The sequence below is a fragment of the Panthera pardus genome, unplaced genomic scaffold (assembly GCF_024362965.1).
Source record: "Panthera pardus isolate Hobbes unplaced genomic scaffold, ASM2436296v1 HiC_scaffold_12, whole genome shotgun sequence".
NCBI classification, from domain to species: domain Eukaryota; kingdom Metazoa; phylum Chordata; class Mammalia; order Carnivora; family Felidae; genus Panthera; species Panthera pardus.
Window position 1 is genome coordinate 96,318,126 of NW_026526677.1, and position 16,933 is coordinate 96,335,058.

The 16,933-nt window shown below is 49.3% G+C and overlaps 1 protein-coding gene across 2 annotated transcripts in view; it reads right to left on the reverse strand.

The window, feature by feature from the left end:
• Positions 1–16,933, reverse strand: part of SORL1 (sortilin related receptor 1) — a 172,679-nt gene that overhangs the window by 65,120 nt on the left and 90,626 nt on the right. For both annotated transcript variants that reach the window (XM_053900357.1, XM_019468850.2), the window contains exons 15-21: positions 14,317–14,445; positions 13,751–13,836; positions 9,807–9,979; positions 8,347–8,478; positions 5,713–5,804; positions 4,165–4,411; positions 3,341–3,479 (exon numbers count right to left, since the gene is read on the reverse strand). In XM_053900357.1, coding sequence (XP_053756332.1) covers positions 3,341–3,479; positions 4,165–4,411; positions 5,713–5,804; positions 8,347–8,478; positions 9,807–9,979; positions 13,751–13,836; positions 14,317–14,445 — 998 coding nt within the window. The remainder of the gene's footprint in view (positions 1–3,340; positions 3,480–4,164; positions 4,412–5,712; positions 5,805–8,346; positions 8,479–9,806; positions 9,980–13,750; positions 13,837–14,316; positions 14,446–16,933) is intronic.

Here is a 16,933-nt window from a genome sequence, read left to right on the forward strand (position 1 = left end):
GCTATTATCTTGCTTAATTATCTAAACGTTTGACAATGATCAAATCAAATCCACCTCAGAGAATAAGTGTTTGCCCTCACTACAGATATTTAAAAGCCTTAGGTTACTGAGACTCTGAAGGACCATTCCAAGAGCTCCAAAGTATTTTAATCCATTGCAAAATCAACTGAAAAAATCAACAGCCTTGTAAACTAAGCTCTTTAAAGAAAAAGCACTCAGGGCGCCTGGGTGGCTCAGTCGGTTACGCTTCTGACTTCGGCTTAGGTCATGATCTTGCAGTTCGTTGAGTTCGAGCCCCACGTCGGGCTCTGTGCTGACAGCTCAGAGCCTGGAGCCTGCTTCTGATTCTGTCTCCCCCTCTCTCTGCCCCTCCCCTGCTTGTGCTCTCTCTCTCTCTCAAAAATAAATACACATTTAAAAAAAGAAAAAGAAAAAAGCACTCTTTGTGGAGAATAAATTCCAGTAACCCTACATGAAAACTAATCAGGGACAAAGATCAAGAAAGGCGTCTGGTTATAACCAAAATCACCCAAATGGACAAATGCTCGGAGTGAACAAATTTTTATCACGAACAACAATCAATCAACATCTAGGACTTCCATATCACCATCATATACCAGGGCACTGCTATTCCAACAACAGATGATAGAGGGAGCAGAGCCTAACAGTTTCGTGGAAGTCAAGCTTGGAAGTGAATCAGGCCACGGTGCAAATTCTTAACACTTAACTACACGTATGATACAGAAACATGAACCTGACTTTCATGTTCTCATCTACAAAACAGAAATATTAATAGTACACAGGATTTGGGGAAGGTTAACTGAGGTCATTCAAGCCCACAAAGCACATTAGCGTGATACTGATAACACAGGAATCCCTAAATAAATGTAGGTTATCATCTCGATTATTATTTTACACTTGGCTAATAGTCCTACGTGCGCTAGAAGCTGACAATAAAAATAATAAAGGTTGACTAGCACCAGAGGTCACGAATGTGCAAAACAGGGTCCAAAAAAATCAGGCAGGTTAGAGCAAACAAGTTCAAGGCCAAGAGGCACCTGCTGCATACAGGCAGTGCTGGCAGCCAGATGTCATTTCAAAAGTGCTCAGCTAACCTAAACTAGCCCTGAGAGATCACAGACTTGCTTCTCCGGCCCTGTGTCTGTGGGCAGGAGGCCGGCTGCAAGGATCCTGCTCACGCAAAGGAGAAAAAGGAAATCCGAAAGGCAAATGGAGGAAGGACCAAAGAGAAGGCAGCGACCGGTCCTGAGGCTGCAGGCCCGAGTCTGTGTGCTACCCACCGGCACACATCTCCGTCCAGACCCCAGCCAGACTCCCGGAATTACTCTGGATGGTTTAAATGAAGGGGGCTCATTCAGGCACAAAGGGGAAATCATGCCCAAGGTGAGGCTCGCAGGCCCGTGTGCACAGCCCCAGGAGACCACCTATGCACATGCTTAGACCACAAACTCGCTCCCCCAGCACACCACCCCCACCCCCCCGGGACCTGGCGGTGACTGCCCATCAGCTGGAATGAAGCAAGTGACCAGCCGAGACCGGGGAGGGGTGGAAGCCCAAGGGTCAGCGGTTCATCTGAACGCTGCCGTGTGCTCACCAACATGTGCTTACAAGCGCTTGTCAAAAGGCAGACTTGCTTTCTGGAAGGAGTGCTAATCCAGAGGAATGCTGAGGACTCACTGGGCTTGCTACCCACGCCCATCAGCAGGGGTGGGGGTCCTCCATCAGACAAAGGCCCTGAGTTTCAGCCCCTGGAGCTGAGAAGCAGTCCTTCATCTCTCCCTGTTTTAAAACAGGCACCATGTCCGAGAAGAGAGTGACCCCTACGTTCTGTGGCAGAACTGGAACAAAAGCCCGGCTCCTAAACCAGCGAGGGACCTTTGAGAGAGCGAATTCACAACATCTGAGATGTCGTTCCCTAATCTATGATCCATGGATCCCAGTACCGCCCCTGCCCACGTCACAGGTCAGTCGCAAAGGCAGGACAAGAATACAGACTTACATTTCCAGCATTCCATATGGTTTCCTAAGGGTGTTCTCAATGCTATCTCCACTGGTCTCCCCCAAATAACAAGGGTATCTATAACCGTATTTTTTCCCTTTGACAATCTTCTCTTAGCACAAGGCCAGCCAAAACCCACCAAACAATGTCAACATTCTAGTTCAAACCGGGAAACCTAGCAGTTTGTCAATAAAGGAGAGTCAGCAGACCCAGGGTGCTATTTAATCCTGCTGAGAAAAATAGGGTGCTTCTTAAAAGGACTATTCTTCCCAGAGCATCCTGCCGTCTCTTCTGGAGAGCCAACCATACGGGTGGCATACAGACGGAAAGGGCAGGAAATAAGGAAGGAGGCTTTCTCCAGGACCAGAGGGTCACAGGCACCGGAGCAGCTCTCGAAGCCTCCGCCAGCAATCTTTAAGACAGCTACTGGGGCACCTGGGCGGCTCAGTCGGTTGGGCATCCGACTTCAGCTCAGGTCATGATCTCATAGTCTCTGAGTCCGAGCCCCGCGTCGGGCTCTGTGCTGACAGCTCAGAGCCTGGAGCCTGCCTTGGATTCTGTGTCTCCCTCTCTCTCTGCCCCTCCCCTGCTCATGCTTTGTCTCTCTCTGTCTCAAAAATAAATAAAAACGTTAGAAAAAAAATTTAAAAAAAAAAAAAAAAAAGACAGCTACTGTCTCCATCCAATGGCAGCTCTTCCTTTTCCATGACCTCTTTCCACAAATACCGAGCCCTACTAAGTGCCAGGCAGTGGCAAAACTGTTGAGGCCAGAAGGGAAGAAAAAAAAAAACAAAACAAAAAACCCACAATCCCCTTCTTCATGGGCCTTAAGAGTTGCAGGCGGGACACATTCATTAATGCATCATATAGGGAGGTGCTCAATGAGCAACAGGTCATCTGGGCAACCCGAGAACAAGACACGATCCCATCAGGAGGCAGCGACTGTCTGCACACCCAGCACAGCGCTGGGCCCTGTAAGGTTGCCAAGTAGGGATTAAGCGCCCGCTGGGACTCTCCAGCTGCAACAGAAGCCACAGCACCAATCAGTCAGGGGCCAAAGGCAGGGGAGGGGGGTGTAATTACCCGCCAAGTATCACACGCTAGGCAGGCAAAAACACGCTGTCTTCCAGCTGTTTGTGTACCATTAGAAAAGAAATTAAGATGTCATTAGGAAGACATTAAATAATGTGCATGTTGTCGTGACAATAAAAATGCAGGCTGCCAGATCCCGCCTGAGCAGGGATTGCCCACGCCCAGCCCCGCCTAGAGATCCACGAGAGACAGAGAGAGAGAAAGACGAAGCGGGGCACACCGCCTTACCAGTCGTCTTCCCCTTGTAGAAAATCTTCATGTCCATCAGCCCCGTGAGCTGGCTCGCCAGAATCGCCATCTGAGAGCCGGTGTATTTGGAAGCTCGGAAGATGCTGAGCTGCGACCAATCATCCCAGTAGATTTCATTCTAAAAAAAGAAAAAAGAAAACCGTGCTCGTTAGCGTAGTTCCTGGGTCTCCTGTTCTGGACCCCCCGTGAGAACACGGGTTTGCCCGTGCGGGGCGATGCCTGACGTTCACTGGTGAATGACCAGCCTCATCAAGATTCCGCCGAAAGGCAAGGCAGCGATTTTATCCAGACCTCACCAAAGAGCCGCACAGAAGGGACCGCCCGAAGGAAACTAACCGATGGGCAATCAAGTTTGCCCACGGTCCAGCCCCTTCGGTTCGAAATCTGCTTCCCAACGTCGGGGAGAAGCGACCATTCTGTTTTCTAGAGTCGAAGCAGGAGCGACGGGCAACGCAGGTGGTACAGAGCTCATCTGAAGCCATCAGGGCACGAGGCGGACAAGCCTCACAGGAGATGACACGGAGCCCAGACTACCGGCACTCAAGGGCAAACGGGGGTTTTTCTGTGAAACAACCTCAACCTTTAATCTTTTGAAATGTGAACAGTGAGCAGCCCGGCAACTGTGACATCCGTAAAGGATGTCAAGGAAAGGAAACTGTAAAGGAAACTGTCTCAAATTCAGAAATGGGCCGGTTTTCCAGAAGTAGACAAGCATCTCTGTAAGACAAGAGCAGCTCTTCACCTCGGTACACTCTTCCCCAGCTCTAACAGACCGCCCAAGGTGGGAGCAAAGGAGGCCCCACCTTAAAGACGGCGATGGCGTAGGGGTGGGGGAGGTTGTCCAGGATGACGGAGCGCTGCTGGCCATCAAAGGTGATCCGCTCGATGCAGTCCAGGTAGGCGTCTGTCCAGTAGATCCACTGGTCATCCACAGAGATGCCATTGGGCCACTTCACGTCCTCTGACACGAGACGATGCACAGCAGAACCGTCCATGTTGCTCCGATAAATTCCTGGCTTCAGGTCTCCCCAGTCAGTCCAGAACATCACCCTGGTCAAAACCGGCAAAGAACGCACATCACATCAGACCTGGGGAAAGGTGGGGGGGTGGGGGGTGGGGTCACATGCTACCCCAAGGAGGTAAGAAGCCCATCGACAAACATAAGGCCAGTTCGTTCAGCATTATTGTTATAATCTGTAATTGTGATACTTAAGATACTTAACTTCTTGACCCAGGAATTCCTTTACCGGAATTTAAACAGATATAATCAAGTTACGTGACTGCAATATACAAAGCTATTCATCACGGCATCATTCTTACTAGCAAGTGCGTATATATATACATACGTGTACACGTATATGTATTATGTGTGTACAGATACACACACACTTTTAGGTGGATATATATGTATACACACCAAAACGTCAATATACAGAGAAAGTGACAGACTGTGGTATACACAAAAGAGTATTACGAAGCCTGAAAAATCTACAAGCACTCACATGAAAACGTCATCTTCAAACCACGTTAAATATGTTTAAAATATGCAGAACAGCAAATGTCCTCCGATTCTGTCTGACACACGGGCGTGTACATGTGTTTTAAGGATATACGCTTGTATACGGGTAAAAGAGAATTCTGAAAGCTACACAAGAAACCACTAATCATGGTTACCCCTAGGATGCGTGAGCGAGAAGGGTTAAGAGTGAGAAAGGAGGAAACAAATGTTTTTCATGTCATAAACTTCTGTTCTCGTAACGTTTTTAATCAGGTACATATACATTTTTTTCTCTTAAAAAGCAGATTGAATTCTGTATCATAAATATTAGAAGGACTGAAAACCTAATCCAGAATTTCCTTTCAGCTATGTTTCCTTAAGTTAAGAAATTAATAAAAAGCACCTCTGCATTTCCCAGGTGCATACAAATTGTTAGTAAGAGAAGCCACCCAAGCTGGGGCGGGGGGGGGGGGGGGGGCGGTGGCGCACAGGAAAAAGATGGACGGGATCAAATGTCTGCATCATGCCTCAAACTCCAGGTAAAGATCCTTACGATATCCAACCAGGCCTGACCACGTCTAACCGAGAGACTTGCTTTCAATAATACCCTTCGTTGGAGAAAACACCCCACAGATGTGAGACATCTGGGTGCAGAGACTCTGATGCTCGGGAACGGAAAGGGAGTAGAGTTACCTGACCAGATGACTGAGCTCTGGCTTCAAAACTCGAAGTCAACAGATTATTTCAACCGTAATCATCAGAAACAAGTTTGTGTTCAGCAGTTTGCATTTCCACGAAAATCTGTCTGCTGTAGCATCCGACACATGCTGACTCCCTCTGGGGCCACACTTACCCGTCTTGGGGCAGGAGGACCAGGGCCCGGGGCCGATCGAGCACAGAGGAGTTGACAATCGTGAGTCGGAAGTCACCATCTGGATTAGCTACCTGACCAAAAAAAAGGGGGGGGGGGGGTGGTGGGAGCCGTGGGTGGAAGGCCAAGATGGATGTGAGCTCCTTGAAAGGCCCACATCACAGTTTCCCATGGGGCTGCTGCCTACAGACACGCGCCTCTATGACTGCCTGATTCCCCTGCAGGCGCCATCTGGGAAACTTCCCGGTGGAATGAGCTGTTCCCTCCTCCGGTCATGGGACAATTCTCACGTGGTCTGACAGAGGAGCCACACGGGCCGCCTGTGCCCCAGGTCTGGGGCGTGAAGATCTGCACAAAGCAACCCACCTACGTCACTCCAGGCTCCAAAGCCACCAGTGGCTCTACGTTGTCCACAAAACAAATCCTCAAAGTTCCCGCCTCACGATTAAGCGTCTCCACACGGGCGCCTGGGTGGCCCAGTTGGTTAAGCTCTGGCTTCAGACCGACTCTGGCTCAGGTCATGCTCTCACAGTTCGTGAGTTCGAGCCCCGTGTCGGGCTGTGCTGACAGCTCGGAGCCTGGAGCCTGCTTCGGATTCTGCGTCTCCCTCTCTGCCCCTCCCCTGCTCGTGTTCTCTCTCTCGTCTCTCGAAAGATGAATAAACGTTAAAAAAAAAAAAACTCAAAAACAAAAAAGGAGCCTCCACAGACCGTTCATTTTCTTTCCTCCATATTCTCTCTCTTCCACGTCAGCCCCTACAACTTTGGTGGGACTGGCCTTCTCGTGGGTCTCCAAGCCTGACGTACTCCTCGTCCTCGTCTGCTCTTACCATATCCCCTCCTGGGCCTGTCCTCTGCCCCATAATCAAATCGTGTCTTTCCTTCAAAACTCACCTCCAGGCCCCACTTCCTCGGCTTAACGCCTCTGACCTGCCTCGAGCAACGAGCGTCGGCATTTCTTGTCCGTGACTCCCCTCACCATCCTGCACAGACGGGACCTGAGTTGTATGCTGTGTGGGGGCTTACGCTTTACTGCATCCTTCCAGCACCTGGCAAAGTGCTGACCACACACATCAAAGAAAGGAGAGGAAGGGCAAGACAGACGCACTACTCAGTATGTCCAAGGCACTGGGCGCCTTCTTGTTCACTTCCCCCAGCCGCGCTGTGGCGTGGACGCTAATCACCCTGTCCTCAGGGCTCCGCTCAGGTGTCACATCCTCAAGGCCTTCCTGCCCACCTCGTGGCATGCCGCCTGACTGTGCAGTCACACGATCACACTGCCCCCCCCCCCCACCCCGGACATTCTCTGGAGGACGCGTCGCTGACGGAACTGACAGACTTCTTTCTTCATTAGTTCGCTGCCTCCACGAAACTCTAATCTCGATCACAACAGGAACCTGTGGCTCGCCTACTGCTGTCTCTCCACCACCTCAAACCATACCTGGCACGTAAGCACGTGAGGAAAAAGCACCCGTCCAACCACTGAGTGGATAAACGAACCTTCGTATCGCAGACGAAGCACCCGAAGCTTCGGTGGGTAAGAAACTCGCCTGAGTCACTCGGCTTCCAGAATAAAGACCGAACCCAGGTCTGGCTCTCGACTTCGCGGGTCTCGTCTGGCAACTTCTCCCGACTCTCTGAGCCTCCCTGCCTCTACTGCACTTCCTGCACCACCCGCGTGCCATGCTTCCACATCGTCAGTACAAAGAGGGCTGGGGACGATGGGCCGCAGCCGTGACGTCCAGGAGGTGAGCGTGCCTATGAGACCATGACTTTGGTGCTGTCGAGGCCATTCCTGACCCTCGCGTTGCCTTAGGTAGCTAAGGCACAGACAGGTAAAAACGGGATATTAAGAGTACCCGCTGTTGGGACGCCTGCGTGGCTCAGTCGGTTAAGCGTCCGACTTCAGCTCACGTCATGATCTCGCTGCTCGTGAGTTCGAGGCCGCATCGGGCGCTGTGCTGACAGCTCACGGCCCGGAGCCTGGAGCCTGCTTCAGGTTCTGTCTCCGTCTCTCTGCCCCTCCCCCACTCATGCTCTGTCTCTCTCTCTCTCTGTCTCAAATATAAATAAAACATTAAAAAAAAAAAGTACCCACTGTTAACAGGGTTGTTGTAAGAAGTATATCACATAATTCATGCAAAGTGGTTCTAGTGGGGCTTGGCACCCAGGGAGTCCTCATTGCCTTTAATAATAACGATGGTGATCATGATCGTGACGTTGTCTTTATGACTCTGGTCGACAACAGTCATACTAGAGCACTGATACTACGGCACGATAATCATGCTGTGTCGTTATTATGATTATCATTATGGTTACTCCCACAGGCTGCCGTTAGCCAAAACAGAACCATTCAGGGCACCTTCAAGAAATCTCTGTCAGGTGGGTCCAGGCATCCTGTTCTCACGTGGGCCCTTCACGGCAAAGGGCAAGAATTCTGAACCTCCCCCCTTTTCGTCCCTTTCCAGAGGCTCCGCTGGCCCATTCTCTGGAATTCTCGAAGAATCTCCAGAGAAGTGGGTGGGACACACTAGCTGCCACCTCGGTGTCAAACGTGACTCCAGGCCCAGGTGCACCCCCTGCTCGCTTAATTACGGACAGCATGGGACACACGTACCTCAATCTTTTTAAAGCCAGAATCCACCCAGTACAATAACTGGCTGAGGGGTTCAAAAGCCAAGGCCTCTACGGTCTCCAGGCCGGAGTTGATGATCACCTCTTGCCCTGTACTCCCGTTCAGACAGAGGCGCTGAAGAGAGAAAAAGAACAAAGGCTGTGAAACGCGCAGACGACCCCGCGCCAGCTCGGTTCCCCCCGATGGTAACCGTTTCCTCAACGGGCTTGGCTGGCAAGGGATGCGAGGTTTTAGATGAGTCAACTTTCCACGTGAGCGAAGCCGGTTTCCGGGCAAAGTGTTCTAGAACATGTCACCGCTTCCTGTTTTCAGCAGAACACCTAAACACAACGTAATCATCTGTATGACTCTGCATGAGCGTTACGAACACCGGTTACTGAACGATGCCGTATCACAATAATGAGGTTGGAGATTACGGAGAAGCAGGATTTTGTTTGCTTTTAAAATACACGAAGCCAGACTGCTGTTATCTCTGAGTTCTTGGGTCAGTTTTCAGAGGCTCTCCTCCCTTGGGATAGCTCCACCCACCAGTCCCTCCCAATGCCCATCCCCCACCCCCCATCTCCACCCTCCTCAAAACCCGGCCCCAGGAAAATTGGGTTGGAAGTCCCGAGAAAGCTTGTTGGAATTGCTTTTCTAAAAGGGATTAAGTGGGCAATGAATAAAGATCAAATAGCTCTCCTTTAAAATGCATGGGTTTGGGGCGCCTGGGTGGCTCAGTCGGTTGAGCGTCCGACTTCGGCTCAGGTCACGATCTCGCCGTATGTGAGTTCGAGCCCCATGTCGGGCTCTGTGCTGACTGCTCAGAGCCTGGAGCCTGTTTCATATTCTGTGTGTCTCCCTCTCTCTCTGACCCTCCCCCGTTCATGCTCTGTCTCTCTCTGTCTCAAAAATAAATAAATGTTAAAATAAATAAATAAATAAATAAATAAATAAATAAATAAATAAAATGCATGGGTTTGAGTGTAGATGGCTATCTATCTGGCCTGTGTGGGGATCTTTAGAGCTCACTTCCCAGTTCCTGACTGTGTTCGGAATAGCTCAAGTGGATAATTACATGGAGAAGTCAAGTATTACTGGGTCATGGCTTCGGCAGAAGGACGCTTAAGAGGCAGCTGGTGCGATAGTGACTAATAATCCTACGCTGCTAGTCCTAAAATCTTCCCAGCAGGAAAAGTGAGGCTTCCCTTATAAGCCAGACTGCCGGCTTGGGCTCCCTCTGTCCTTCCTACAAGGACAGAAGTAGGCAGGGCAAGAAAATGCTAAAAGAGAAGACTGAAAATTTTCATCAGCCGGCCCTGAAATGAGTTACCACGTAAAACCTCTAATACCCATTTCTAATACCTGCTGGGAATCAGAAGTGGGCTATTTGGAAAGAGGCTTATCAGGACTGGGCGATCACGAGGCGTAGCCCCCGCGAGCAGACCGAAGGGTTGACGCACCTGGATGATGTCCAAGGCCAGGTCAGACCAATACAAGCAGTTCTGCTCATAGTCAAAGTCCAGGGCCACTGCGGCCCGCAAGCCAGTGAGAGGCAGCTGCTCCGTGGCTCCTGAGGCCAGGTCATAGCGGTGGATGGACTTCCGCATGGCGTACAGGATGAACTCATTCTCCTCTGCACAGACACACAAAGCAACAGAGAGGGTGGGCCCGGGGGTTGCTGAGGAGGTCTTGGCATGCCTCGCCTGTTTTCTTCTCAAGCCTAAACCTCAGAGCCACGGGCCCGTGGCGTGGATCTAGTGGCAAAGCACGGGAATCGAGATGTGGAAAGCAGAATCGCCTTTCCACTTGGGACAAGCTACTTCAACCCCTATAAATCCGTTGTCGTGTCTGCAAACCGTGTCCCTCGTTACATTTGCTCTTTTTCATCTGGGTGCCCCAGTAGGCATGCTCCAACATCCACGCTTCTAAGCTCGACCTAGAAGTCTTTCAAGTTACACATGAGAACATGATGACCCCACGCAGTATGCTCTCCCTCGTCACAGGACTGTATCACACGGCACCGTAATCATGTTGACTGGAGACCCCTCGTCACGGAGACTCGTAGCTAATCTGTTTGCTCACCCATCCAACGTCACTCACGATGACACAGGGCAATTATATCAACCTAGTGTGTTTCCAAAACAGTAAGGCTACATTTGTTCTCGAATACTTAACGAAACGTCTCACCACGCGATCATCCCGAAGATTCTACCTCTACTTAACAAATACTTACACAGTGTATATACCAGCTTCCGGCGTTTGTTTCGCGGGCGTAACAACCGCCTGATGGAAGCATGACTGTTAGCTCGATTTTATACGTGAGAAAACCGACAGCAGAGAGGTTAACGCACTCAAGGTCACCCAACTCGGAAGTAGGAGAGCCACGGCTTGAATTTGGGCAGTCTGGCTCCAGGACCTACATTTTACCCACTACACAATGCTGCCTCTTACAGTGGAGATGCTCACGTGGTCGTTTTTTGAAGACACAGAAATAGAGGCCCAGAGTGTTTGAGGCGACTTACTTAATGTCAGACAGCCAGTCACCGGAGGAGCTAGTCTTCTCTCTCTTCTACTTAGGGAACGGCCGAGAAAATATTCAGATTTTTCCACAGCGATGGACACGAGCAGCACAGCCCCGTCCACGTCTAACGTGTCCATTTGGACAGTATGCTGTGTGTGGGACCAAGACCTGAATCTCTCTGCCGCAGGCCTGCAGGGTGACCGTTTTTCGCTCTCTCTGATTCCCTTCATTGAGTTCACGTGAACTAGCTGCCTGCTTCCCAGCTAGAAGACAGATAATGCATCCCCCCCCCAAAAAATCTACCTACGGTTTTTTTTTTTTTAAAGATTATTTATTTCGAGAGAGAGCATGCAAGCAGGTGAGGCAGAGAAAGAGGGAGAGAGAGCATCCCAAGCCGGCTCCACGCTGTCAGCACAGAGCCCAACGTGGGGCTCGGTCTCATGAACCAGGAGATCGTGACCTGAGCCGAAATCAAGAGTTGGACACTTAACACCCAGGTGCCCCCACATACAATTTTTAATAAAGGTTAAGTCTGCCTACTTTTCCTTTGGTCTCATTTTACTTCAAAAATGTCTAAGCCGCCACCACGGGGTAACTAATCTCTTCTTCTGGTTTTCAAGGGAAGCTTCCCACTGTAATTCCCAGTGAAGGGGGCCGTTAAGACGAAAACTGCCAAGCCCGTACGTGACAGGGAAGTCAAGGACTCTTGTCGCAGCTGCCACAGGGGGCCGTGGAGGATACGTTCACAGCAGCAAGCTTTCCACCCCGCATCTCCAACATCTGCAAACCCCATGCTGGGGCTCTGGTTTTCCTTCTAACCACCTGATGCCTTTATAGCAGAGCCTGAGTCCAGAAAGACTTGCCTTAGGATTAGGGACAGAGGAACATTTCCCATTTCTGGTGTTCAGTGCTTAGGAAAGGAACAGAATTCTTGACCAATCCCAGCCTAGGAAGAGCCCAGACATCTGTGTTATTACAGTCCTCATAAAGGAAGGAAGACGACTTCATTTTTAAAAAGGGTGCCCAGGGGTGCCTGGGTGGCTCAGTCAGTTGAGTGTCCGACTTCAGCTCGGGTCATGATCTAAAGGCTTGTGGGTTCAAGCCCCCACGTGGGGCTCTGTGCTGACAGCTCAGAGCCTGGAGCCTCTATCAGATTCTGTCTCCTTCTCTCTCTGCCCCTTCCCCGTTCATGCTCTCTTTTTCTCTCAAAAATAAACATTAAAAAAAAAAAAAACTGATGCCCAGATTACCAGATGCCCAGATTACCTCAATCTTTACAAAGATGCTGTGGTTCCCATCAGCCCTAGGAAACCATCCTTTCCTTTCCTGGTACACCCCTGCCTTCTGTGCCATGCGTCTTTTTTTTTCTTTCTTTTTTTTTTTTTTTACATTTGGGAGGTGGTCTACACTACAAATGTGCTTTTTTTCTACTTTGGTCCCTGTTCTATTTTCTCCTCTCAGCAAAGAAAACAGCTCTCTTACCAGTTTAGGTGGTTTTCCACACACTGTTTTGTCCCTTACAGAAGTATCTTCAGAAATGTTTATTATGAAAGTATGCACTCCAGCCCGAGAGCAACCACTCCAACCCTACTAACCCAAACCCTCATCAGTAACAGCTCTCGTGAGGAGCATATTTGAATATTATCTGCTCATTTGCAGGAATCTGCTGAAGCCGTGTTCTTTTGAAGTCTCCACAGCGAGGGACGTTAATGACTCTGGTAATGATGGAAGATTAAATTAAGGGACTAATGAGCTTAGCATGAAAAACACCGGGGCAAACGCTGGCAAGCGGTGAGCAATGGAGGGGGGCGCTCTGCCCTGTCTGCGGAGGGCCATGCGCTTCTCGTGATTCAGCGGGGTGCCGATGGCTGTTCCATCAGACCCCACCACCACCACCACCACGGGTCCAAGCAGCCCCAACCATCCACCTTCACCGAGAGGTAAGAGCAGGAGGAAGGGCTCACAGGGAATAAGGAAGTTCTGCAAGAACAAGAACCGGAAACAGAGGAGGGAAGAAAAAAGAGGCCGGGAGGTGAACTCTTTGCAAGGGGATCATCGTCTCCTGCCTGGGTTGCAAATACCTGTGCCATCACCGCTCAGTCAACTTAACACACGTTTGGACCAGTCAACTTAACGCACGTTTGGACCACACCGTCCCCTTACAGCGCGAACCCTCGCTCCAAAGAACGTTTTCCCAATGAGCATGCATAACGGTCACCTAAAATAATGCGAATGACACTCATCTGCCACTGGGGCGATGGCCAAGGAAGGGCATGGGGCTTAAGAGTCTGAATTTGAACTTTGTCCCTTACCAGATGCGTGACCTCAAACAGGTCGATTCATCCTCTCCTCTGAACATGCTTCTTCGTTTAAAAAAAAAAAAAAAAAAAAAAAGCGGACTCATGATAGTATCTGCTTCATTGGGTGGTGATAAGGATTAAAATGGCAACACAAGGAAAAGTACATTAAAAGTGTGAAGCTCCATTCAAGTATTCGTTATAATTATTATCATAAAAATGAAGATAGACCACTTCGCTACTTCCCAAAGAGCCATAGTTTCTTTATGTTCCAACCCTGACAAACAGACCAAGGAACACACAAAAGACCCTCGCCGTGCCTAGGACACAAGAGATGCCGAATAAACATTTTTCAATGACCAAAAGGGATTTCCCTCAAAAAGCTACTCTCTATTCCTATGCAAGCATAAGGCTATAAATTTGGTTTGGATACCAAGGTTAGAGGAAAAGGGGAGGTCTGTGATGCTTGTAATTTCTATGTTTTTCCACCACTGAGTTAGAAGGGCCACAAGACTGGACCAACGTGAGATCATAAGGACACTACAATGACGTCTCAAGAACTCAAAGGCAAGAAACCACCTCTTACCTGCCAAGGGACACGGGACCAGTTCTCCTTCCAGCCGTGTTTCAACGTCTCCTCCACTACAAGTGTCCCCAGAAATCTTCCGATAGCTGTCACCCCCCCGCCCCAAGAGCAAGAGGTCAGACACATCCAAGAACAGCCATTAAGTCTTCATACCTGGAAACCTATTTCCTATCCACATCCATCTCTTCACTTCCCTATAGAACAAGAAGGATGTTTCATCATTCTCAATTGGTTCTGCTTATAATTACACCGGGAAGCCCAGATAACAGGGAAGACTGTCCCGGGCAAGAGTATACATGTATCCCTTCCACGAAGTCCTATGACGATGTGTCCTTGCGGAAGTTTATGACTTAACATATAGCTAGAGCTACAGAGCAGCTTACAGGTTTGCATTTTTTTCTCACAGAGGGTAGAAGCGTTTGTAAACATCCTAATTCTAAATATTGCCCAAGCTACCTGAGACCCGCTACGAATCCAAGCAGTGGGAGTATGAAAGGAGCCTAGGTGGCTTTCTCTGCTCTCTCAAACCCAGTGCAGACATGTCCCCAGCACGTTGGGGTACGTACCCTCTTGTTCTCCTGTATGTAGAACCCACAGGACAAGGCACAGGAGGGGAGTATGACTTCCCAGGAAAATCAGGATCCGGAACACAGACCTCTAATGCCAGATCTTCACTCATCTTGAAGCCAAAGTCACTGCAAAGGCAATTGGGGTTTGTTAGGGCCAATGGCTTGTGTACTTGGGGCATGTCAATACCAACTCTTGTGACTTCTCCCATAACGCCTACCAACTTACTGTAAGTTACTAAACATGTCCCTTTGAAGAACACTCCCTTTTTTATGCTAACACACTTTCAATAGAAACGTTGTATCTGAACCACGACTGGCAAACCGCGATCATATGCCAAAAACAGACAAAGGCAATACAAATCATTACACCAGAAACAAAATAATATTACTTTTTTTTAGCTGGATCTAGCTCCCCACCCAAAGGCCCTGGGTCTGCCCTCTCTTTGTTAAGAGGGACCAGCAAATGTTAAAGAGTTACCAGCACTCAGGGATACTTTCTCCTTGACATGCTGACAAGCATTAGAAAGGAAATTTAAAAGAATCACCTTTTTTAAATGAATGATTCAATGTTATTTAAGACCATGTCCATGCACTACCTAAAATCACCGTGGGTGTCTCATGCTGTACTTTAGGACACAACACTTTGGCCCACGAGAGCTTCCACAATTTGGGGGCCACATCTCTGCCAAAATACTCAGCTCGGGGGCGAGGCGGGGGGAGGGAGCTGGAGTAGGAACCAGGGACAGTAGGTCTAGTCCTGACTCTGCCCTTTACCGCAGTGAACAACCCCAAGAGGAGGCAGTGACACTATATACGTCCCAAAGCCCGGCCCAAAACCAAAATTCGAATTCAAAGAGATTCTCCACGTTGACATGCTCTACTCGAAAGGCTTCCTTTATGTATGGAAACCAATTTGACAGTAAATTTCATATATTAAAAAAAAAAAAAAAAAGAAAGAAAGGCTTCCTTTACTCTATTCAGACCAATAAATTACTTATTAAACACTTTCTCCACGAGAAGCGTTAACAGGTACGGGGCTGAGGGGTCTGTGGGTTCCTTACGCCACAATCGACATTCAGCAATTTGTAGGAATTTTTCAGAAGGGAGAGTTTTATTACTGTGTGGAACACGTCTCATTCATTAAATCAGGTCATTTTTACCGAACGGCTGCTTACGATCTTTTTGGGGGCTAGGTGGAGCATTACCTAATTATTTACTTGCCTCCAATGGCAAAGCACCTGTTCTTAGGCTTCTGCAATCTGTAGGTCACGGCCTAATAGGCCGTGAACACACGTTGGGAGGGTTAAGCCCAGCTTCCGAAAGAAACTAACTCTGAAATCAAGGAACATATGGGCCAGTGGCTGGGCTTTCCAGAGAGGTCAGAAAGGACCGTCAGAAGCAACCAGACTTTCACATGTAGCTGTCAGTTGGCAGCTGAACTAACGCACGGAAACCACAAGCTCACTCATTCTCATTTCCCCTCCTACAGTCTTCCCTCAGACCATCCCGTCCTCACTGCTGCGGTCCAAGCCCCCAAACATTTCCAGGAGCTACACAGACCAGCCAGCTCCTTTCTAGCAGCTACACAATCAGAGGCCTTGAAATCAATACATCCTTTATCATTTTCATGGGTCATCACCCTCACGATCTCATCTGGCCTAAAGCCCACCTCTGTGAGAGGCAAGACAGGTGGTTTTCCCCGTCCAAACTGAACCCTCAGCCCCTAGTGGGTTTCCACGAGTCAGCTGGGATGAGCACGGGAGACCAGTGGGAGCTAAGCCAGTTTACCAAGAAGGCACACCAGCCTCTGGTTGTTGGCTGTTGTTGTCGTTTTGGTAGAAAGGGAGCAGATTTTAGAGAAAAAGCACAGCAGGGGTCTTTAAGAAAACAAACCAAAAACAAAGGAGAGTTGTTAGGGTTTCTTACATGTTTATTATTTCCTTTTGTCTTGACGTAGTTAGGATAAAAGAGAGAAGAGAGAGAGCCTTACAAACTTTTCCATGATTAGGGCCTCTACAGTCAGGGGACCTCAGGCCAGCAAAAGCTCTCAGATTAGAATTTACAATTTGGGGGCATCTAAGAGAGAACACAAGGTAGCAAAGGGGCACTGAACGGACAACCCTGGGAACGTCAAACAGCTCTGTGGTTTTACACTGCAAGGCTCTATGCCGTTATCTCAGGACCACACGGCTTTCAAAGAGAATGCGCGTCCTGTACGGTCTAAAACCTGGCTGTTCAAAGGATGGGTTGGCAGATTAGCGAGCTCAGATCACCCAGAGCAGGGCACCAGCTACAGAGCCCCAGAACTGGAGTCAGAACTGGCATTTTAACAAGATCCCAGGTGATTCATACGCACGCTCGACTTTCAGAAGCATGGGTCTAGGGCAGGAGTTGGCCGGATCTGGTTAGCTGTTCTTCTAAACAGAGCTTTCTGGGACCACAGGCATGCCCATCCACCTACGGCTGCTTCTGTGCTCCCACAAGCAGTCGCCAAGCCACCATCATGGACCGCAGGGCTCGCAAAGCCTAGGACGTTTACCCCATGTCCCTGTTCCGACCTCAGGCTAGAACATATCAGAGGCTTCTGGCTTTCATCGAGATAAGTGTGGCTTCC